At 43.7% G+C, this 22,855-nt stretch overlaps 1 protein-coding gene across 1 annotated transcript in view; it reads left to right on the top strand.

Annotated features, from left to right (window-relative positions):
• The window catches only part of LOC103767646 (calpain-14), a 31,263-nt gene extending 8,640 nt beyond the window's left edge, over positions 1–22,623 (top strand). The window contains exons 3-22 of the mRNA XM_018085396.1: positions 913–982; positions 1,914–2,032; positions 2,622–2,758; positions 3,888–4,062; positions 4,782–4,847; positions 6,245–6,330; positions 7,599–7,673; positions 8,312–8,475; positions 9,167–9,330; positions 10,040–10,051; positions 11,633–11,838; positions 12,375–12,411; positions 13,270–13,332; positions 14,956–15,013; positions 16,770–16,834; positions 17,291–17,359; positions 17,479–17,557; positions 18,746–18,862; positions 19,580–19,635; positions 19,915–22,623. Of these exons, the coding sequence (XP_017940885.1) occupies positions 913–982; positions 1,914–2,032; positions 2,622–2,758; positions 3,888–4,062; positions 4,782–4,847; positions 6,245–6,330; positions 7,599–7,673; positions 8,312–8,475; positions 9,167–9,330; positions 10,040–10,051; positions 11,633–11,838; positions 12,375–12,411; positions 13,270–13,332; positions 14,956–15,013; positions 16,770–16,834; positions 17,291–17,359; positions 17,479–17,557; positions 18,746–18,862; positions 19,580–19,635; positions 19,915–19,941 (1,845 nt within the window). The 3' untranslated portion in view covers positions 19,942–22,623. The remainder of the gene's footprint in view (positions 1–912; positions 983–1,913; positions 2,033–2,621; positions 2,759–3,887; positions 4,063–4,781; positions 4,848–6,244; positions 6,331–7,598; positions 7,674–8,311; positions 8,476–9,166; positions 9,331–10,039; positions 10,052–11,632; positions 11,839–12,374; positions 12,412–13,269; positions 13,333–14,955; positions 15,014–16,769; positions 16,835–17,290; positions 17,360–17,478; positions 17,558–18,745; positions 18,863–19,579; positions 19,636–19,914) is intronic.
• The last annotated feature ends 232 nt before the right edge of the window (positions 22,624–22,855 follow it).

The raw sequence follows: 22,855 nt of genomic DNA, 5'->3' as shown, positions 1-22,855 counted from the left end.
TGTGCTGCAGAGAAGATGCTGAGATTCTTCTGTTCACCCTGCAGGCTTGTAGCTTGCTGCATCTATGACTGATGGCCTGCAAACTGAACACCCAAATTCACCAAGGACAGGGCTTGGTGTCTAATTACTGTAACTGCCTTCTGAGGCTTTGCCATTTCTTTGCTACTGCCTGTAGGGGAAGCCAACAGTGTGAAACTTAGCTTGAGCAATTTCTGGGTCATTCGAGTGAAATGTAAGTTTGACACTTAGGTTATTAATTTAACCCCAGAGGCACTTGTGAACGGAAAAAAGTAACATTATTTCTCTCTGAACCTGCTTTTGTCACAGAAACAGGAATTTCTGTAGCAACCATCAGTCTGTAGCCCAAGTGTCAGTCAAATCAAGGAGATGTCAGTCAGGTTAGCTGAAAGTTTGAACAGTTATGCTCTGCCATCGTAACCTCTTTTGGCTGAAACTTGTATGGAGGAGCAGGACAGGCATATTTGAGGAGTTTGCTTCTCAGTGTGGTGTTCATAGAAGCCCATGGTGATGCAACTGGTGAGCACCAGTGACTTATGCTGGAGACCAAATTCAGTGTAGACCAAGCACAAGTGTGCGCCCAGGCTGGTGTCAGGTTAGCCAAAGCACATCACACTAGATTTATACCTGAACCAGAACAGTGTCTGCTGGGACAAAGGGACCATAAGTATTTTGAAAGCTTCGAAAAGGCAGAGGGAATGTTTTGTGTCACATGTCCATGAGGTTTTGACATCCTAGGCTAGGAACTCACTGGATTTCCCATCTTATGAGATTGCAGCTCTGCACACAGAAAATCCTTGACTTTGAAGCTAAACCAGCTGATGTTACTTACTTGACTCTCTACCTTTTTTTTTTTTTTTTTTTTTTTTTTGTCTGTGTGTGTGTGCTTTCCAGGCTTTGCACAAAAGTCCAGTATTTTATGCTGCAAACAGAAAGCAACTTGATCTCTGCCAAGGATTGGTGGGTAAGGAAACTCCTTTGTATAAATATCTAAGTATTCTTATAGAAGATAACATTTTGCATGGAAGTTTGATTGTATAAAACTTGGCATAGAAATAGAAGGTGTCTTTCTCCTTCCTTCACTTGTCATGGTGTGGATGAAGCAATTAAAATGGGATAGCCTCAGTAAAAAAACTGGCAAGCTTTGAGGTGGGATTTGAGGCATGAGAGGTATCTCCACAAGCTGAACTCACCTCTGTCTGTTGCTTCTGTGCATGCTAATAGGAAGTGATCCCGTGCTTTTACTGGTCTGTGGTGTTGCTGCTTGACAACTGAACAGGGACCACAGAAGCAGGACTTTTGCTGTCTTTGTACCTAATACTTTGTATGAGTGTGTTCTCTTCACAGCCTTGAAGTTAGAAAAATAATTTTATACCCGTGCTACCTAAAGTAAAAGGATATATTGTCACCTGCAAAAGAGGTAGAGGTGGGACTAAATTATTTTTGAAGTGCTTTAAGTCCTTAAAAACAAAGTTTGATAAGTACAGTTTTGCATGTGAGATCCACTGGAAATTATTTTTCTTTTCTGAAAAGCAAATGTTTTCAGAGAAAAATGGAAACTTTTTTTTAATAGTTCTCTTTATAGAGAAGAGAAAAAACCTGACACAATGTCAGTAAAAACCAGAATGTTTCCACTGACAGTTATTGCTTGCAAAATTTCTTATTTAACCAAACAGTATCCAAATGAAAATGTCACGAGAGAACAATTATAATCCAATCATGGTTTGGTTAAGTAAAGCACACGTCTGGATTGTCTAATTTTCTGCGTATGATTTGTTATAATTGTAAAGACACCAGCACAACAGCTCTTCTGCTAGGATCTTGGTGGTGTTCCTGAACTTGGCTGACAGCTCTCGCTTTTCAGCCAACTCATGTGTCCGTTTGTCTTGGCGCAGAGAACTGCTGGTTCCTGGCGGCCCTGGAAGCCCTGACATTCCACCAGGACATCTTGGCTGCAGTCGTGCCACAAAACCAGAGCTTTGAGAGGAAATATGCTGGCATTTTCCACTTCCGGGTACAGCTGCTCCCCCAGATTGCAGGGGATCTTCAGGAATCCTCTGCTATGTTTTGTGTCACACCCTTAGATGTATGTGCTTCCCCTTGGCCAGGGGCAAGTGGCCAGAGGGTATCCCAGCCTGGAGAGCCCATCACCCCTTCCACAAAGCAGTGCAGGCAGTGAATCACCTGCACGTCGCTCTGAGAATACCCCTCCACTTGTCCGTTTTCTCCAGCTGTGCCCTACCCATATTTTAACACAGACAAAAACCTTTCTTCAGAGTGGCAACAGTCAGCAGACCTGAGCACATCTGCTCCAGTCTTCTACCCTTTTGCCCGCTCTTGATGCAACTGTGCTACCCTGCAGTTAGGAATTCCTTCCCCAGAAGTCCAACTGTGGCTTATTTCCCTGCTTATTCCTTGTACACCTGATATATACTTTGTTTGCTCCTCTGGCCGGATGGAGCTGAGGAACTGGCTCTGTCCCACGTCCCACTGACCCACAGCAGCTTGTTCTGTGCCCACAGCTAGGCTATCTTGCCTTTCCTGTTGTTTCAAGGGGAGGTCCCTTCTAAGGGAAACATCAGCTCATTCCTTTCTCCTGACAGTTCTGGCACTTCGGAGAATGGGTTGACGTGGTGGTTGATGATCTCCTGCCGGTGAACGAGGCGGGGGAGCTGGTCTTTGTTTCCTCAGTCTATAAGAACGTGTTCTGGGGAGCCCTTCTGGAGAAGGCATATGCTAAGTAAGTGACTCATTCCAAGTTATGCAAATAGTCTCTAAAATATGTTGGTTGGTGCCTACGCAGTTTGTTCTTGTTTACAAATGCATTTTGTAGGCCTTGCTATATTTGGAGTGTAATAAATGGTTCTCATCTTTCTATTATTACCCAGTAAAAGCTGCCATTGCAGTAGCTGTTACCAATCCAGGCCCCCGAGTTTAAATCCCAGGGTTTAGGTGTGAAAACAGACCTGTTGTGGGGGGCTGTCCTTTTAGTGTTATCACTGTTTGCAGTGTATTGTCTGTGCTGGTACCTTCTTTGTAAATACTGTAGAGAAGCCGAAGGCCACCGATAAGGATTTTCAAAGGTGAATGATTTCTGATGCCTCCTTTGATGTATTATCAGTGTGAGAAACCTCCAAGGATTTTCAATTTGGAGGTTTGCTGAAGCATTGTCCTCTGTTTTGGTAGAAGCTCCTGCTCTCAGGTCCCCCAAAACTGAGGCATGTAACAAGTCATATGTCACGGTGAGAACATTGTCTACAATGCTAAACTTTAGTGGTAGTATATGACTAAGAAGAAAGCAATAAGGCATAACTGATGGAGTTTGTTGATATTGGGCTGAAATAATCTCTGCAGAGCAGGGAAAAATCCTAGTTAACATTCAGAGAAAGATCACAGTAAAGGTGAGAAAGTGCAGTAATTTTCATTTGGTGTTAGCATTAGAACAAAAAGAGAGAAAAGGAGAAAGTTGCACTGCAATGGTAAAGACAATCAGATTGGACACTGAGCTCTCAAGACAGTGTGCCTCTCAAGGTACTACATTTTAGATACAGCACACTGTCTGGTGATAAATTCAGGCAACATTTGCTAAGGCAAAATTATCAAAGATGTTGTGATAGGCATGTTCTCATTACAGAGCAGTGAGGGATGACAATGAGTGAAGAGTACCTTTCAGAGTATGGCCAGTCTTGGAGGTAATTTTCTAGATTCTCCTCTTCCTAAATGCAAAGATTCCCCTAAAATTAAACATGAGTTACGGCCTTCCTTTTGCATTTTGCACACTGTTTTTGTATGTTTTCATTGTTATACTACCCTCAACCTGTCATCTGTGACTATAATCCAAAGAATATATTGATGTCATTTTTTGCTAGACTTTATGGCTCCTATGAAGATCTGCAGATTGGGCAAGTTTCAGAAGCCTTGGTGGATTTTACAGGAGGTGTTAATACAAGGATCAAGCTTGCAGAAGCTCCTCCTGATCTCTGGGGTATCCTGACAAGAGCCACCTACAGCAGATCTCTCATGGGCTGTCAAACACACTTAGGGGTGAGACTCGGAGTGATGTCAAATGGCTTTACAGCTTAAAAGCCTTTCCAGACCTCTTTACTGCTGCTCAGCTAGTCATTCTGACTCAAAATGCATCAAAGCTGCCACACATGACTTTCTATAGAAGTCACATTCTTAATGTTAAACTTTCTACACGGCTCGATTCCCTGCTGCTCTCAGATCCCTGTTGTTATGTTCAGGAATATCTATCACAGAACCTCTATTTAAATGAGGTCCTACTGTATTTTCCCATTTTTGCTAAATAAATTTTCCATTTTTACAGATTGTCCAATGAGGCACAGGCACACATGGAATAAACTTACAGCTAAGGCAGAGAGGTGTGTGGTTCAGAACATAAGCTCAAATCTTGGCTTCCAAGCCTTATGCTAACACTTCAGCTGTTGGGAAACTCTAATATTCTGAAAATCAAAACCTAACCTCCTGAACGTTTTGAAAGTGAGATAGTCTCTAGCCAAAGATCCACAATTTAGGAAAGGACCTTCCCAATCAATCTTTCAATTCCAAGCATACTGCGAAATATGGCTGTTAAGAGCTTCAATTTATTTATTCATTTAATTTTCAGTTCAAACCATTCTCCATTTGCTTTGAGAGTCATTGCTGACACAGGTACAGGTCTCTGGTATTGGTATGAGTCTGCCATGTAAGTATAGGTAGAATAAAAGGTTTATTTTCCTTCTGTTTCTCTTCCTTTTATACAGACAACAAAGGTCCTGAAGAATGGGCTTGTTGCTGGCCATGCCTACACAGTAACTGGTATTAGAAAGGTAAGACTAGCCCTAATGTCCTGGGTCCAGGTTTATTTGGATATCAACAATTTTTATTGCAGTCATAGGTTCAACCATTAATCAGACCAACTATGGTATCTCCTCCCCAGTGCTCTTTTCTAAGGCTAAAAGAGACTGTGTGCTTTGTTAAGATTCACTTTTGAGTGTGTCCATTTTAGTATCAAGGTCTTGGCATAAAGGACAATGGTTATGTGGATCAACATATCTCTAAGGATGGGAATGATTCATAGGGCTCTGCTGAGACCATCACCCACAAATGCATCTTAGCTGCTAAGGAAGAAAGGACTGGACTTTGGGGCTGCTGGGAGGATGTGCTGAAACTTGGGATATGCTTTTTACTTGGAATAAAAAGCTTTCCTCTGAAGTCAAAGGAGAGGCCACAGAGAAGTAAAGATGCAAGGGCCGAAATATGAAAGACTGCAAATGGAAATGTGAGTCAATGGTGGAGTAAGGGAACCAAACTGGGCCCCTGTGCAGGGAGTGCAGGTGGACCCCACTGATCTGCAGAAGTATCATTGAGAGTCCCCCTAAGATATTTGTCTAGAGGTGAAGGACAGTGAAATAATAGATCCCAAAGACTGTGAGAAAACTCAAGCTTTCTCCTCCTGGGTTGGTGGATGATTATCTTGTCCAGCCTTAAAAGCAGGTTGACAAGGATGGTAAAGGACTTTGTGGGGCTTTGGACATGTTGGTGAAAGTATGTTCAGTACCTCTAGCAAGAGATACTAGGAAAGTTGGAAGAAATACTGTCAGCTGGGTGATATACATCTGTGTCTCCCATAGAAGGAGCAGGAAGGTTTTAGGTATGGAGTTTATCAGCGACATGTCTGCCATTCTGGCTCCTCTGATGGGATGAAGAGCCAGGCAGCATTAAGGGACTGACCCAGCATCTGGAACCAATGTGAAGGCAGCTTTTCTGCTGTGTGCTGCCAACAAAGTCCCTGGTTGGCCTGGCTGCCTCTCCTCCCACCATGGCATCCCAGTTCAGGAGGCACTGACCTATGTGGTGACCCATGGGGGACTGCACTGTGCTGTGCCATTGCACTGTGGTAGGACTTGGCTTTCACAGTAGTACAGTCTTGCCCCCACGTGAGTGAAAAATGAGCAGATGTTGGAAAGGAAAAGGAATTTACAGTCAAATCTCTACATTTGGAAACTGTTATGTCTCTGGTATCACTTCAGAATGTTAAGATGAAGCATCTGAATCTCTTTCTTGCCAGCATTCTGAGTTGCATATTCATAGATTTTTATCATCATACTTGCTGGCATCTATGAGAACAAACAAAATAATTGTTAATATCTGACACAGAACAATGACTTAAACCAGATGAGAACTGCTGAGACCTTGATAAGTACAGTGTTACTGTTTTCTGCAGGTGACCTGTCAATATGGACCAGAAAACCTAGTGAGACTGAGAAATCCATGGGGGAAAATTGAATGGAAAGGAGACTGGAGTGACAGGTGAGTTTAAAAAAGGAAAGGTATGATGCTGAGGGGGAGGAAAAGTTTATTGGAGGAAAGATGCTGCCATCTTCAGGCATGAATGCTGAGGGCAGCATTCAGATAACAGTTGCTCGCAAAGACCTTCTGGTGTCAAAGCAATGACTCAATAGATTTGTGTGTCTCCAACAAATAGTGCTTACGTAGCTGGGCTCACTTCACACACACAGCTTCAACAAGATCAGTTCTCGTTTTCCATTCACTGAATACCAGAGGAAACATAATATGAACGTCAGACGCTGACCACGTTGCTGTGATCTGGATGGCATGCAAAGTGACAGATAGCTGGGCAGGAGGCTCTAAACAAACAACATGTTTCAGGACACACAGTCATTTATCATGGGAGGGCCTGTGCAAAGTCCTCCACAGGCTACAAAGTGCAGGAGCTGGCTGGCTGCAAAGGATTCCTCTGTTCTGGCTGTTTCAGGAATACAATTGGGTATGAGATCAGAAGAAGCAACCAGTGAGGCAAATGGGCCCTGTATTTGCAGCTACCTGATTTTTTTTTAATTGAGATCCACAAAAGACAGTGTTTTGCATTCTAGACCACTGGCAACTGTAAACTTGTGTCCAGTTCCTCTTTAAAGTGGAGCATGTTTCTCTCTTCCAAGCTTCACTTCATTCCCTGTGCAGGCTCTGTTTGATGAGGCTCATGTGGGTAGAAAGGAAAGAAGAGTACAGAGGTTACTGGGAATGTGAGTGACTTTCACCTTGTCTGCAGAGCTGTAACTTCTCTGATGCGTGTCTGTCACATAATGACAACACACCAGCTGTTCCTGTTGAAGAGCATAATGAGCAACATACTGTAGGCCTGCCTTTGAAACGACTCCCAGCTGCCTCTTGTGCTGTCCTAGTCATTCATTCATTATGCCAAACACTCTTCCTATTATGTCCCCTTTGACAGAAAATTAACCAACAAAGCAGGTCTAAATTTTTATATTTTAAGTACTTGGAAGCTGCATGTTCAAGTGAGTGGACTGGCTGATGGAAATGGAGCATTTGTGGCTTCTGCTGGAGAAAACTGGAGCCGTTTAGCTACATCTCATGGGACCCAGAGTGGTCATGGAGAGTCTCATATGGCTGAAGGCATAGGAGCCTCTCTTTAGTGGGAGATCAACATGATGATATGTGGGGACAGGTATTTGGCTTCTTTTGATAGAGGAGAGCAGTGTACTCTGCCTTGAATTTCAGGCCACATTTGGTTAGTCATCTCATGTTATTCCCCTTAGCTCTTACAAGTGGGAGCTGCTGAGCCCGAAGGAGAAGATTTTGCTGAGGAAAAAGAAGGAGGACGGAGAATTCTGGTAATGGCACAGTCTTGCCTCTCTCCTCTCCGCCAGTAGCTCTGGGGCTGCACCTGGAGATGAAGCAGCACCTTGGCACTTAGGCTGAGGCATAGGTGATCTGCTTCATACCAGCCCATGCTTGCTCTCTTGTTCCCCTCTGCCTGATGACGTGAGAAGCAGTATCTGTGCTGACATGGATGCACGGTTTTTCAGTGGCAGGAGCGAGGGAGAAGCAGGACTCCTGGGGCTGCTGGAGAAAAAGGGCAGCTTTCAGGAGCTGTTGTCCTGCCTTTTATTTTTAACATAGCTCTGGGAAGCTCTTGCTTGCCTGGTGTTTGTGATTTCTCCATAACTTCTGCCACGAGGTGGCAATGTTGCTGCCCCGTAATTTCACTGCATTCCCTTTGATGGCAATATTATTTTATTCTCTGTGCTGCTATCCTTTGCTGAAGTTTTAGTCGTCCATTTGCTACTTCTAGATGCTGCTGTTGGAGCAGACACTCTCTTCTTTACTACCTAATAAAATATGAGCATTACCATATGTAGCGCAGAATGGTGTGGCTTCGAAGTTCCCTGCTCCCTTTCCTTTTCTTTTTATGAGCCATATGGACTAAACTAAACTGCTGACAAGATGTCTCTTGGCACTCTTTTCCCAGGATGTCTCTGCGAGATTTTAGGATTCATTTTGTAGATCTGATGATCTGTAAACTAACTCCAGACCTGATGAGCCAGGAAGATGGGAAAAAGTGGATGTATTCCCTGAAGAGTGGGAGATGGGTTAAAGGAAGTACAGCAGGAGGAAGTCTGGGATTCTGTAATGGTGAGGGGTGCTCTTTTGGATGACTCTGACATTTGGATGCTCTGCTGACTCAGTTACCAGCACCTTATACCTCTTAGCATAAAACTGACAACAGAAATATGTGCTTCCTGCTTAAGCCTCCACACCAACATCAAAAATAAGCAGCTGAAGGACTTTGATTGCCTTCTGCTATCACAGAAAATGCATCACTTGCAAACATAGGGCAGTGGGTTGATTATAGCATGAAATGAGCTGCAGAATCACAGGATCAATTGCCAGCACTGTTCTGCTTTAGGGCATTAAACTTGTCTGTTAAAATTTGCATCCTCAGCACCTCCAGGGAGTGGTATTTTAAGTAAAGTGAATGGGAAATGCAGAAGCTCAGCTCTTCAGGAAGCAGAGCAGGTGGGGTCTGAAGTCAGCTAGCCCATATACCAGAGGTGATGCAGGAACAGTGATACATTTATAAAAAACATGAGCTCTTAGTTGCATGTAAACAGAAATATAGTTCCTTGTTCCTGGGTTGTTTTACTGTTTTAGATAAGTTACACTGCTAAACTTGTGAACTGCACCCTAAAATCAAATTCCTGTGGCGTCTGGAGGCACAGACTAGTTGTGACCGATTCAGTCCAATGCCAGGCATCATGTGGTAAGCTGGCAATCAATTTTGTGAGGGAAAATGACATCAAAATTCTTTTCTTGTTTTGCTTAGGCAACTTTTGGATGAACCCTCAGTACTGGCTGAATGTTTTACCAGTTGAAGACAGTAAGAAAAACCTGAATTCGTGCAATGTGGTTATATCCCTGATGCAGAAACACAGCAGCAAACACCGGAACCGAGCTCCTCACCTTTTCATTGGATTTTTACTCTACAAGGTGTGAAGAATTGCTTTGCTTTTCTTGCTTTCACCGCATAGGAAAACTTCCAGGCCCTGTAAATTGTAGCGCTTTGCAGATGAAGAGTTTTGTTGTGCCCAGGGTGATCTGTGCTCTTTCCTTCTGCCTGCGCCCACTCTCCTCACACATCACAGCACAGCTCTGTGTCCCACTTGCTGCCTCTCCAGCATGCTGCATGTCATCCTGCAGAGCAGTGAGAAGTGCCTTTTCCTTCAAAGTACGCTTTATTCTTTTCCTTTCTCTGAGAGTATGTGCAACAGCTGGGAGAACGTGCCAGGAGTGCCCTTACTTTGAGGCAGGAAGAGCTCTGCCCTCAGATTATTTCCAACTATGGTAAATCGTGCTTAAGAAGTGTTCCTAGCATGATGTAGCAGCGGTCCATGTGTGCATACTGCTAGTTCCCTGTGTATCTGGGGATAAGTGGATATCCCCTCAGTTCTCCGCTTATCCTAGTGCCTTAAGAGCCACCCTTCTCCCCTGAACAGAGCCACAGCTCTTGTTGCTGCTGTGAGTTTGCACAGCTACAGTGAGGTGACTGTGGGGAAGGGTTTTTGGGTGGAGGGACTGAGGTTTCTGAAGGCAAGACCCCAGCTGGATGTATGTATCTGCTTTGCTTCCCAGGAATGACATGGCTATGTTATGTGAGCAAACTTGTTTGACAGTTGCTCTGTTTCTTTTCTTCCTGCAGGTAGACCTACAGGTGAGTCTCTTGTCACCACTACTGACTGTTTGCTGGGGCTCCTGAGCTGGTGCAGCAGTTAAGACAGCACTGAAGGTGGTGTGTTTGCCTTTGTTCCTTGGCTGACAGTGAGTATTTGAGTTCAGTGAGGCACCACAGCAAGGCACTACTAATGCAGAGCTATCCACTGACTCTTCTGAAAAGCTGCTGTATCAGGAGGGCTCAGGGGCCTTAAAAGGGGACATGGGTTGTTCAGGTCCTATAATGGGTCTTCAAAGGCATTAGAAGTGGTATCAGTGTTAACAGGGAAAGGTTTAGCTCCTCTTGTCTTCTAAGGGCTTATCTTCCACTCCCTTACTGCTCAGAACACCTCTTAAATGAAAATTTGGGCTGGCAAAGAACTAATTTAGGTGTATGGTTAGGGCAGCACAATTGTGTTCCTAGTTACTGTATTTCCAGCATGGTAACCATGAGGTAAGATGCCATGCCTTCCTGACTTAAATATTTTGTGCGCTATCAAGGTTACAAGTAAGGTAAACTTGCTGGCAGAGGGGGTGGGTCTGGGTGTGGCCCTAGCACACTCCTCTGTCACACCTGAGTGGGAATGGTGGCAGCCAGGACTTTAATTTCAGGTTTGTAGTGATTGCCAAGATCAATACAGAGAGATGGCAAGCCAAGAGCATCTAAGGTATTAGAACTACTGTCAACCCAGTATTGACTGGAATATAAAAACTTTGAATTTAACATAAGGGGCATGAGGAGGAGTAACCCTGAACCTTTCAGAAGAAAGATTGCTCTATTAGTAAGAAAAATACTGGCAAAGGAAGAGGCATAGCCTCTCCCCATGAGGCTGCAGAGTAAAATGACTAAATGTTTTGAGGAACAGCCAAGATCAGAAGGTGACAGTGGTTTTAGCTAGCAGTATTATTTATTTTGCTTGTGTACTGGGCGCTCAGTGGCATTAAAAATGAGCTCTGTGTTGCCTGGATCAACACTTTATCCATCCTCCCTGTTGCTGAAAAGTGCCTGCAGAGCAAAGAGTGTCAGGCAGATCAAGAACTCTTGCATTAAGTCAGGGTTAGGGCTTAGGTTGTGCCTGCAGGAGGCTCAGATCACAGGTACTCCAAAATCCTCTGGCACCAGATCCCTACCACTAAGGACAAGCTGGGGACAAAGTGTGTGGTCCTTATGGGATAGGATGGGTGTTCTGGCTAGCAAAGAGCAGTGTCTAGAGCAGTTCCTGCCTGCAGTTACTTCTCTTAATATGGAAAAGCCTTTTGCAGTATCCACTTTGACAGGAATAGCTTCTCCTCTCCAGTCCTCACTGCTGTTCTGTACAAGTACTCTTACATGGTCGATAAATTGCAGGAAACCCAGTTCTTTGTCATAGTAGTATTGGGCAGGGGTGTTGCATAAGTGAGAACCACCATGTCCTGGGAAGAGACTGAGTCCTTTGGGCTCTGTTACCTGTCTGTGCTGCAAAACAATCTGAGGTGTGAGGGCAGGCTGTCTATGCCACGCCCGTGAATCCTCCACATGTCTTCTGTGCATTTGTTCAGCTGGTTGCAGAACACACGTCTCTTATCTTTCTTCCCTGAACAGTACCAGGAAAGCAACAGAAAACTGCCCCCAGCTTTCTTCACCCGACATCAGCCTGTGAACAAGCACCAAGTTTTCCTTGATGAGCGGGAAGTGACTCATGACTTCCATCTGGAGCCTGGTGTCTATGTGATTGTCCCATCCACGCTGGAGCCTCAGCAAGAGTCTGAATTCATCCTGCGGGTCTTCTCCAGGAAACATGTTCTTCGGTGAGATGCTGCTGTCCCTCTGCCAGCACCTAATTCTCTGGAATAGTCTGGTCTTTCTAGTCTAATGGGAGCAGCATAGAGACTTTACTCTGCGAAAAGCAGCATAATCTCTTTTAGAGAGGCTGGTTGTGGGTTTCTCCCACCTTAGGATTCTCAGTGGCTGAAGTACTGCTTTTGGCTTTATCCTTTTGAGAGGTGTTGAGCTAGGCCCACAAAATTCTTGCAGCAGGGACATGTTTGAGAGTGTGAGAAGGACAAGAGCTTTTAATGCACCATTAATGTGCCAGGAGACCCTTCTGGCAGTGCTAGGACAGTTGCTTGTGCATAATAGTGCTTTGAATACTTCAAATGCTGGCAGCCCTTGGAAGTTGTACGGACATGAGGCCTTCCCTTACTGCAGCTGTAAAACCAGAGAATAAAACAACCTGCAATAGCAGGTTGGGGCCCCATCTGGGGATGGGGGATGCCACCTGTGGTGAGACAAACACACAACTCTGGGATACCTTTATAACAGGTCTGCTTTTTTGCATCTCTAGGGAAATGGGCGGGAACACGAGTTTCATCCTCTCTAAGGTGAGTGGATGTAAGACGAGTGGGAGGTCTGTGGTTCAGTCTTCTGCTCTGAATGTTGGGTTTTTACTGTTGCTCTGCTGTAGGGACAGGCTGAGTGAGAATGTCAGGGTTTGTGTTTCAGCACTTTTGAAAGCGTGGCTTGGGTTTACAGCCGGAGTCCTTTGGGCCATGCAGACAGATGCAGTCAAATGTGGAGGACAGGCTAAGCACATTAGTTGGTTGCCTTTTTGCAAACCTCTTTTAGTGACACCATCTTACTGGCTCTGCAGTCTTTCCTGTTCATGGCTTTTAGGAGGCTCAAGGTCCATTCTTGCACTTGTCCCTGTTCCTTTCATGCCTTGAAAGTTTTGAAGACCCCATGGGACCTGAGCAGTACTATTCCCATGCAGCAGCCTGTAGGCTATTTTCGAAATAGCTGAGCTCAGTGGCAGTGCATGCATGTCTGCACCTTGTGCCAGGGAGTTTATAGCATGGTCTGTTCCCCTGGCATAAAAAGGTCTTTCCTGCTTTCATCTCCTCTGTTGTGCTGTATACAGGAAGACAGAGGCCCTTCTCTCTCTTCTTGACAAAGAGTGAGCCACATCCCTTGTTGTTGCATAGCTTGGGGAAGGGTGGGGGGAATGTTTCTCCCCACTGAGTGTTATCTGAGTATTTCTTTCCAAGAAATAGCATTTCTGTGGTGTGGGGAGCTATCTTAGCAGTGGGCTGTGTCAGTGATGTAGCATTGATTGCAGTGGTGGGGAGAAAGTGGAAGGGCAGGGGATGGAGTGCAGTTCTGGGAAATGATCTTTAATGACTTGGATGACAATATTTTTCTTCTGCAAGTTAATGATTAATATATTTTTAAATACCTTAAAGGAAATTGTTGATAGGTATGAAGGCAAGATTTGGGAGGATTTCTTCACAAGGCATTTTGAACAGGTAAGTGCTTGCATCAGCTGCCAGAATAAACTCCTCCAGAGCTATTATGTAGCTCTGTGAAAGTAAAAGTGTGTGGGTGCTCAAGGGAGGTCTGGATGTAGAAGCGTGGGGAACAGAGAGGGGCCACAGAGAGTAGTAGGGCTGTGTGTACAGTGCAGCAAATTTGACTGTGAAGCTTAGCAATATGATAATGTTGAGATAGGCAGACTTCTCCACACAAGAGGGTGGGAATGCCTGGAACTTAATGCCACAGGACATTGTGGATGTGACAGTATCAAGAGGCTCAAGAGGTATTAGCAAACTGATGGGCAGAAAGTCCATAAACAGGTACTAAAGGACTGGGCAGGGATGTATACTGTCAGATCCCTTTTCCAACAGATGTGGATGCCAGGGAAACAGCAGAATGGACTGCAGAAGCTGACCAGGCTCATGTGCTCTCCCTAAACATTAATTACTATTGCCTGTACTGGGGACAAAGTGATGGGCTGTGTGAATCCATCCTATCCTTTAGGGTGTTCTTACATTCACTGGGGAAAGTTACCAGTGAGATAACACCCCCTGAAACACTTGTCTCATACATACTTCATCACAAGTTGGATGGCAACTAACTTGCTTTGAGAGGTGAAGTAGGTATCAGATGTCCCATCACCTCCCTTTTTCCCTAATTTTCCTGGTGAAATATGATCTTTACTGTGAAAGATTCTTTTTAAGGATCTCTCTAGCCTGATTTGAGATAGAATTGACCATCTGGGATCCCACTAACTATGGTGAGAGATGCAAGAGTTTCACCTTTCAGAAAAGGTCACTGCATTTATTTAGCATCTTACCCTATATTTGGCAAACGCAATTTTACGAAAACAGATTTGCACTTTTAATAGCAATAATTCGAAGGAAACTGTTACTGAAAACAAGCAATGCTTTTACTTTATGCCACTGGTTTAAGATTTTGGTTTTGAGAATGGTGTGGCTTTCAGATGTGCTAGAAATTGCCACATACTGTGAGATGTCGGTCCTTTGCTGTCAGGAGGTCCAAGGACACACAGAGGCAGGCAGTACTGCCATTTCTGAAGGCATTACCCTGGTATGGCTCAATGATTTGAAAATAGCCTTTTATTTTTGAAGAGTGACATTTAAAAAAGCCCTCCAAACAAACGATTGTCACAGCTTCTAAAAAAACCTGTAAACTTTAATATGACAAGGATGAAGGGGAACCTTTGCTTTGAAAAGTTTGGGGAGAAGTATTCCAAAGTTTCCATCTTTTTTGTCTGTAAGTGATAAAAGGGAAATATTTGAAGCAAGTCTCTTGACAGTGTGATTGATGGGACAGATGGCACCAAGGCCAAAAGGTTAACGGTCTGGATCCTCACTCGGTGTAAATCTGCTGCATTGATCGGTGTGGAGCCCTGAGAACTTAGCCCAGAGCAGACTGCAGCTCTTGCAGGCTGAGAATCTTGTCATATTCAAAGGGAGCCTTTTCTATTGATTTTCCCAGCGGCTGGAGTGGGGCCAGAAAAGCAGAGAATGAAGATGGGACATGCTGGGAAAACAAAAGTAGGAGAAAAGTGATTTAGTACTTTAAAAAAAAATAAAAAACAAGAATTAAAATTCTCTTCCATATCACAGAATCCTGAAATAAATGCTGTTCAGCTCCAGAAGATCTTGAATAATATATCTTGGAGAAGTAAGTACTGAAAAACAATGTTTCTGTAAAATAAACCCTCTCAGAGAAAAGCCTCAGCTCCTATATCTATTACTTGCATTCTGGGAAGAGAAACTGGCTTGAATCTGATTGAACTGACTCTTCTGATGCCATGTTAGATCTTCAGAGCAAAAGGATTTGCTGGGGTATGAATCAACATGGCAGAAATTTTAAAAGTGAGGCTAATCTAGTTTGAATTTCAACAACTGGAAGAATGGGGGAGAACAAGTGTGGATGCAGACTCTTAGTTTGACCTCCAAACCCAGCTTGACCTCAGCCTTGATTCTGAAACTGAAATCTTGTTCCACCCTGTGCCACTGCCAGTCTTGGCAGCACCACTGCTCAGAGGTGTGGAAAGCCTGGTCTGTAGGCATTTATGTGGTGGAAGAGGGTCTTGTCTTTGCCTTCATGTGCCTGGTTCATGCCTGCTATTCCTGTTTACTCTTCCCTGTTATGCATGCACAAGGCTGTTCATTGCTCTGTGTGTGTTTGGGAGACAGGATGAGGTGCAGGTGGCCTGTGTAACCTATGCTTGTGAGACCCAGATGAGCCCCGAGCTTGTCTCTCTTATGAGGACTGTGACATCCACTCTGCCAGGGGCAGCCCAGGGCACTCCACAACCTTGTAATTTGGTTCCTATTTATAAATAATACCACCTAGACAACAGCAAGGTATTGCAATGGCTGTTTTCTCTGAACAATGACAATGAAATTACATACATGATGTTGAATCCAGATTTCCTTTGCAGTTTCTTCACTGGGAACAACCAATGTTCAACATAGAAAATACTCCATCCAGCCATTACAGGCAACAAAGAACACAATCAAAAGACTGATGTGATGTCTTTTTCACTTAAGCTGAATTTGACAGTGCTCTCTTTTCTTCAAAGGTAGACAAGAATAGCTCTTCAGACTTTTTGCAGTGACCCACCAGGCACTGTCTTATCTGTGAGAGGACTATGTGGAATAGGGGATCTTTATTTTTCATGAGTGATCAATTTTAAGACAGTGATTTTAAAAACTTTACAGTACTTGCTTCATATTTATGAAACAGGGCTATTACAGGATTAAAATTATTAAAGCATCTTGACTTTCTGCAGAGAAGAGATTGGTGAGTTATGATTCTGTCCCTTACTCAGTGTGAGGCTATAGATCGTCTATAATCATGATTTACAGTGAGATTAGAGCCTATTTTTGTTACTCTTCATGTAACTTATATATGAAGCAGGAATGCTAAGCTTTGATGCAGCATCATCATGTTTCCAGCAATGCCTGTACTTTTAATTATATTAACAGAGCTGGCACTGTGTCTGTGAAAGAGAGGGAGATAGAGATGCTTAGTACAAGAGTTTCAATTAATCTGCAATGCTGTTCCCCAAAGCTCTTCAGGTCAAGTGACTTTGCTCAAGGTCATGCAGTAAATTCTGTTTGGGATTAGAGCTTTGGATGTCCTTTTCCTTCCATTTTCTCTAATAGCTGGAGATAGTGCACCATATTTCATTCTGTATTACATGCCTGCAGGGAGCTCATATTGGATTTTCTGAGACTAGTAGAATCCATCCTGTTGCCTCATATTTTTATCATCATAAATGATACTTCTTCTCAAGTGGGTGTAAAGTTTCACAAAGGCTTGGGAACCTGAGCCCTCTCAAGTGAGGGGAAATTTTGTGAGAGTCCATTTTTCTGAGAGATATTCAATGACTCCTCAAAACAATTATTTTTTTTTTCCCTCTCCCCAGACTTCCAGAGTTTTCGCCTGAATTTCAGTCTGGATTCCTGCCAGGGTATCTTGGCACTCCTGGATGTATCCTTGTCATGAGTGATACTTCTGACTCATATAATACTCCATTGGAGCATTATTTCGTAGAGCAGACTGGGTGTTACTGTGATTTCTTTACCACCAGCACATGGCCTTGCTTATTGAACATCTCACCCTCCATAATAACAGTTCAGCTGTGACAGAATGGAGTTGGTTTGGGAAAGGGTTGATTCCTGCTGCTTCTGAAATCAGCAGCCAGGTTTCCGTTGACTTTGGTGGGAGGAGGATCAAGCCTATAGATAAGCATGTGGGCTAAGAAATCATTATCCTCATGTTATAGTTGTGGAAATGTTAGAGTGGCTATAAGTTTTTGATTTGTTTGGGGGGTTTTGTGGTTTTTTATTTTTTTTTTTTTTTGTGGTTTTGTTTGTTTGTTTTAATATGTAATGAGTGCTACCTAAAGTTTAATTGAGATGTTTTGACTTTAATTCTCCCACCAAGCTGAATGCCACTGGCACACTGAGTATCCAGGAATTCAGAGTCCTGTGGAAAAGGCTGCTTTTCTATTTGGTATAACAATAATTTCTGTGCCCCTTTGCAATATCTCCCTGCTCACAATCCCTTTGGTGTCATCTGTTGGTTTTTTTGGGTGGCTTGTTATGTTTAAAAATACTCCCTTCACCCCCCAGGAAGTTTTCCAGAAAGGAGACACAAGCAGATCAGGAAAGCTTGACCTTGTGGAACTGCATGCAGCTGTACAGGAGACAGGTGAGCCCATGGTGCATTTTGACGAGTCTTATCCTCTTCCTCACAAAAGTGGAAAAAGCCTAGGGCTGGGGAACATCTTGATAGTTGTAGGTAGGGACTGGGAGAAGTGAAAAACACATAGGCTGTATGATCGTGGCATCTCTTCCTTCTTCTTTAGCTGGATAAACACATCTGAAAATTATTTTGCCATGGAATGGGCTACTCAGTCTTTGCCCAAGTGTGGTCTCGTACTGATAGTTGTCTGAAACAGAAGTGTCTGCTTATTTTAGACCCATTTTTTTAAATACCTTCCTCTTTGTTGCTAATTGAATTTTAAAAGGCTATGTGGGGTTGTGTGAGTGCATGCAAGAGGCCAGATCTAAGTCATATTAATTTGCTACCTCTGCTGAAGACAACAGCTCGGGTACCAAACCTGGAAGTGTGGGACTTGCACAGAGGCAATACTGGTGCCAGACTTCACTAATGCAACGTCTGAAGCTTGACCTAGAAATGGAAGATGATACATATGAGTCCAAGTACTGGACCAAGCTCTGTTACTATTATTGGGCATTGTGTGGGGGCTGTTGTCAGTCTTGTAGCTTCCTTTGCGCGTTTACATCTTAAATATCATTCCTCTTTTTGCTGCATGTTCACCCAGTTCATCTGAGTCAGTGAAAGCACAGTGAGAAACCCAGGCAGACCTCTGCTAAAGCAAACTAAAATCCCAGGCCATGAATAGAAAATGCTTTTATTCCTTGCAAATGCTGCTGCTGCTTGACATTGGGACTGAAGCTCTATGAGCTTCCTCTGGATTTTCTTTTTTATCTCTTTTCCTACCCTCTTGGGGAGTATTGCTCTTAAACCCAGCTACAGCTATTACCCATATATCCCATGAGCAAATGAGGCCCATGTGTATTTTATTCCAACTCTGGCAGGACTGTGATTATAGGGGAACAAATCTGAACCCTTTTTAATTTGGGGGAGGTATCTTTATATAGTGGTCTTGTTTGGGCTGGCTAATGTTTGATATTATTTTAGAGGAGGCTTGAAAAACCAAGCTGTTGGAGAAGGGCTGAAGGACACTCAGTTGTGCATGGTCACAGCTGTGTGTGCACACATAGCTGTGCATATTCAGCTGTGTACAGCTGGGAGTTGCCATCTCATTCTGTTTTCCCTGTTTGTTTTTTTTTTCTTTTCCATTTTATGAAGGCATTTCACTCAGCAATGAAGTCTGTAATTTGATGGCAATCAGATATGGTGACCCTGACTTACAGATCAGCTTTGAGAGCTTTGTTTGCTTCATGCTTCGAGTGGAGATCATGGGAGGTAAGGTTGGTGTTATGTGTCTGGCCAGGCAAGCTGGGCTGCCAGCTAAGCCCTGACCCCTCTGACGCTGCTCCAGCTGGCAGTGGCAAGGTCAAAATTAGTAGGACTGGATTTCTGAATAAACCAAGAACAATCAATTTAAAGCAAGGGACGGATATAGGCAAAATCAAGTTTTCTCTCTTTACCTTTCCACCAGTCACTTTTTACAGACATCCAGGCTGTACATATCAGAGTGATTAAGCTCCCTGCAGGTTTGCACCAACCTTCTGTAGGAGGAGGTAGGCAAATTACGGATGAAGACTACTCATTTTCCATGAAGAAGACAGCCTTGAAATATACCCTTTTCAGGAAGAAGAGAGCCTTGAAATATATCTTTGATGGACTGCAGTTGTGATGATGAGACAGCTCACAGATGCTTAGTCTGTGAGCTCATGCTGTAGACATTTTGCACGTCCCAAAATTGTAGTGGGTGATGTTGGGACCCCCTGTATTTTGGGGTTTCACAGATGGGTGGGCAAACAGTAATGTGCCCAACTTTATTCAGCTGGTCCCAGTGTTCCAGCCTTCAGGGATATTCCAGTGACAGAACAGAGAAGTTCACATGCACTTGTGAATAGCCTACATACTCTGACTTTGAGGTTTTTCTTGAGACAGTGTCTTGGCTGGTGGTGATCTCCTGGCTATAAAGTTAACGCTCCTCATTTGCTTCTTTTGCAGAGGCATTTCGCAACCTAACACAAGATGGCAAAGGGATATATCTCCGGGAATCTGAGGTAAAGCCCATTCCCTGACTGCCAAATGCAGGCTCCTTTGTTGCACAGGGCACTGCATATTTTGTTGTGTAGCATTAGAAAAGGTATCTTTAACTGACCACTTACAGTGTGGGTTAGAAACAAGGAGCTTCAGGCTTCTACGTCTTCTGCATTGTTATAGCTTCTGCTCCTTCTGGAAGCAAAAAATCTCCAGTGCCCCACAGTCCAGTCCAGGTGTGAATATGGCAGAGCTCTCAGAGGGATGGGTTATTTCAACTCACTTTCCACATTATTTTACAGTGGATGATGATGACACTTTATTCCTGAAGCAGTGCTGTAGAGGACAGGACAACCAGACCTGCACCAGGATGAGGAAGTCTAACTTGTTTCAACTTTCTGTGCACACTGGACTCTTTGGGTTCAGCCCTTTGATTTACCTCATATGAAAAGCCTTCTCCTGAAGCAGACTTGACCTAATAACCACAGACTTGGTGAACTGAAGTTTTACTACTAAATGGATTTATTTTAAGTCCTATTTCACTTCAGACAACCCTTCTGAGAAGAGACTGCTGGATGCCAACCACTACAAGCGCACAGTGTCACACCATGGAGCACGGTGCCTGAGTTGTTGGGGTCACCTACTTCATGCTGATGTTTTGCTGCTGCTGTTGTTATAGGTATACATTGTGGCAGTGCCCAGAGGATGTGCTTGGGAATGGGGCTCTTGAGCCCGGGAGAGAAATAGCCCCCAACTCTGAGTAGTTTGTCACCTAATAGAGGGAATCCCAGTTCTGTAGCTGCTGCCCAAGGTAGAGGACAGCAGACTGTGTGCTTGTGGGAAAGAAGGGATGGGGACTCACTGAATGAGCAGTCTTCCCTAGCCCTGACTCGAAAAGGTGATTTGCAAATGTTCAAGCCATCTCTTTTGCTTTTATAAGTCAACATAGACATATTGAAGTGAACCTAAGTTGATTTGACCAAGAGATGAGCTGGGCCTCAAGCTGTTTGTTCTGTGATGATGGCATATTTATTTCAGAAAGGCAGTGGTTTTTCTCTGCGGATTGAAAAGTACGGTACAGTGAAAGGTAAACTGATCCCATATTGTTTTTAAGTCACTGGAGATTGGCAGGGAATGGATGTTCTCAGTAGCATGATACAGGAGCTGTCTGTTTGGATATTTGTCAGTTACTTTTTATAAAAGATGAGAGAGAGAGTGTGTATGTGTATGTACTTTTAAATGATGTAGGCAAATGTAGGTTGTAGCTAATTAGTGAAAACTTGGTGCGTAGCTGTGAACAGCGTTAGAGAACATGTTGTAAGTAGGACTGTTCACATCAAAATCCATGAGAGAGTTACTTGATGCATCTATCTGTAGGATCCTTTTTCACCTTCTTACCACTCATTTATTTGGACTGGAAATTTCCGAGCTGAGTGCCTGTTACAGGTTACTTTTTTGATTATTTTTTTTCTTAATTTTTTTTTTCCCATTCCTGCAGACAGCACATTTGTGGCTCTTTTCCAGTGCACAGCCTAGTCAGGGCACCAAATGAAACCGAGCTCCAATGGGAATGAACATATAATGAAAGACCATACTCTAATGCCTTTGTAGGAAGGAGTTATATTAAGCTTGTATAGGCAGCCTTCCCTCTGGCTTTTTGTGACTTTTCTGTGACTTAATCTCATAAACATCCTTTTAGAGTGCGTGTGAGATTCAAGAATGAGGTGGACTGTGGATAAGAAAGTAAACATGAGCAAAAGACCGAGTTCAGGTATGTGCTTACCACTGCATTGAAGCCTGTGCAATAGCATAAGCATATTTAGAGAGGAACCTCACCACATTTAAGTGTTCCCAGTCAGGAGGCATTAAACAGTAAAAACAACAGTGTGCACTTTATTCCCCAGAACAGTCTGTTTCTAAACAGTATCATTTTCATACTGTTTTTATGAGAAAACTGTTCATACCAGATAAATAGGTAGCTGTGTTGGTACTTGTTTATTACAGATGATGTATCAATTATCTATTGTGAGTGACCTGCTGTGGTGTCACTGGAGCCACGGGGTTCAGATCTGTGAAGCAGAGCAAGTTAGAGGGAGCAGGGATATCCAGGGCCCCTCGAGCAGCAGTGTCACAGGGCTGCCATCCTGCTGGGCTCCTGAGGAAGCAGCAGTGTCACAGGGCTGCTGTCCTGCTGGGCTGCTGAAGAAGCAGCAGTGTTGCAGGGCTGCTGTCCTGCTGGGCTCCCGAAGAGGCTCCGTCAGCAGCTCCCCTCACAAAGCACGTGCCCTTTCCCAAATGCCATGCCTCTGCTTCCTTTTGTGACTTGCAGCTGAACATGATGGTACAAACTAAATAACCCTGATTTAATTTGCACTCAGCTCAGCAGGGGATGTTATAAACACTGATTTACTGTGTGCAGGAGCAGCACTGGAAGAGCCGAAAAGGTTGATTAGAAGAGCGTAGGTCCCGCTTTTCCAGCACGCTCTGAAAAAGATGGTCCCTGGCACCCACGGGGATGGGCAGGGAGGTCTGTGTGAGTGCAGAGTGTTCTCAGCAGGGCTCTGTTGGACATGATGGGATGGGAATCTGTCGGTCCCGACTGGGTTTGTTGCACAATGTGTGTAATCAGCTGACCAAGAATCATTTAAGGCTGGACGTAGCTCTGCCATGGGCTCTGCGCAAAACTGTGGTGCAGGACACTCAGTTTCAAACTGCAGTTCATTTTAATGTACACATTGTTTTTTCTATCAGATTTTGTACTTATTTACTTCACACCTCTTTAATGCAGAGCAATGTAATTGCAGGGAGATTATTTTGCTATTGATTACTTGATCCAGGAAAGAAACAGAATTCATCCATGCCATGAATCACTAAGCATTTGCAGCAATAAACTTTATTGAGCCATGTGACTTGCTGTTACAGAATTGTAAAGAATGCTTTACTGGAATGATTATACCAAACCATGTACAATTCAAACTGAATTATCTGGCTCACAATAAAATGTTTTTGGCAAGGGCACCTACTCGGACACTGTGAGGCTTTTATATTGCTAACAGAATAATGTTTTCTGGGCAATTCTGAAGATATATTACTCCTCATTTACAATGTGCATTGTGGAAAAATGGTCTAAAATGCTGCTGAAGGATGCATTCGTTTGTAACCACAGCATTTGTGGAGATGCTGAGCTTTGCAGAGGGTGGTATTGCTCTAGCAGAAATGAAAGAAAAGTAAGGCTGTGGCTTG

This window comes from Manacus vitellinus, unplaced genomic scaffold (assembly GCF_001715985.3).
Source record: "Manacus vitellinus isolate BGI_N305 unplaced genomic scaffold, ASM171598v3 scaffold_8_pilon, whole genome shotgun sequence".
Classification (NCBI taxonomy): Eukaryota; Metazoa; Chordata; class Aves; order Passeriformes; family Pipridae; genus Manacus; species Manacus vitellinus.
Note: the sequence above shows the minus strand (reverse complement) of the source record. Positions and strands in the feature narration are given on the sequence as shown.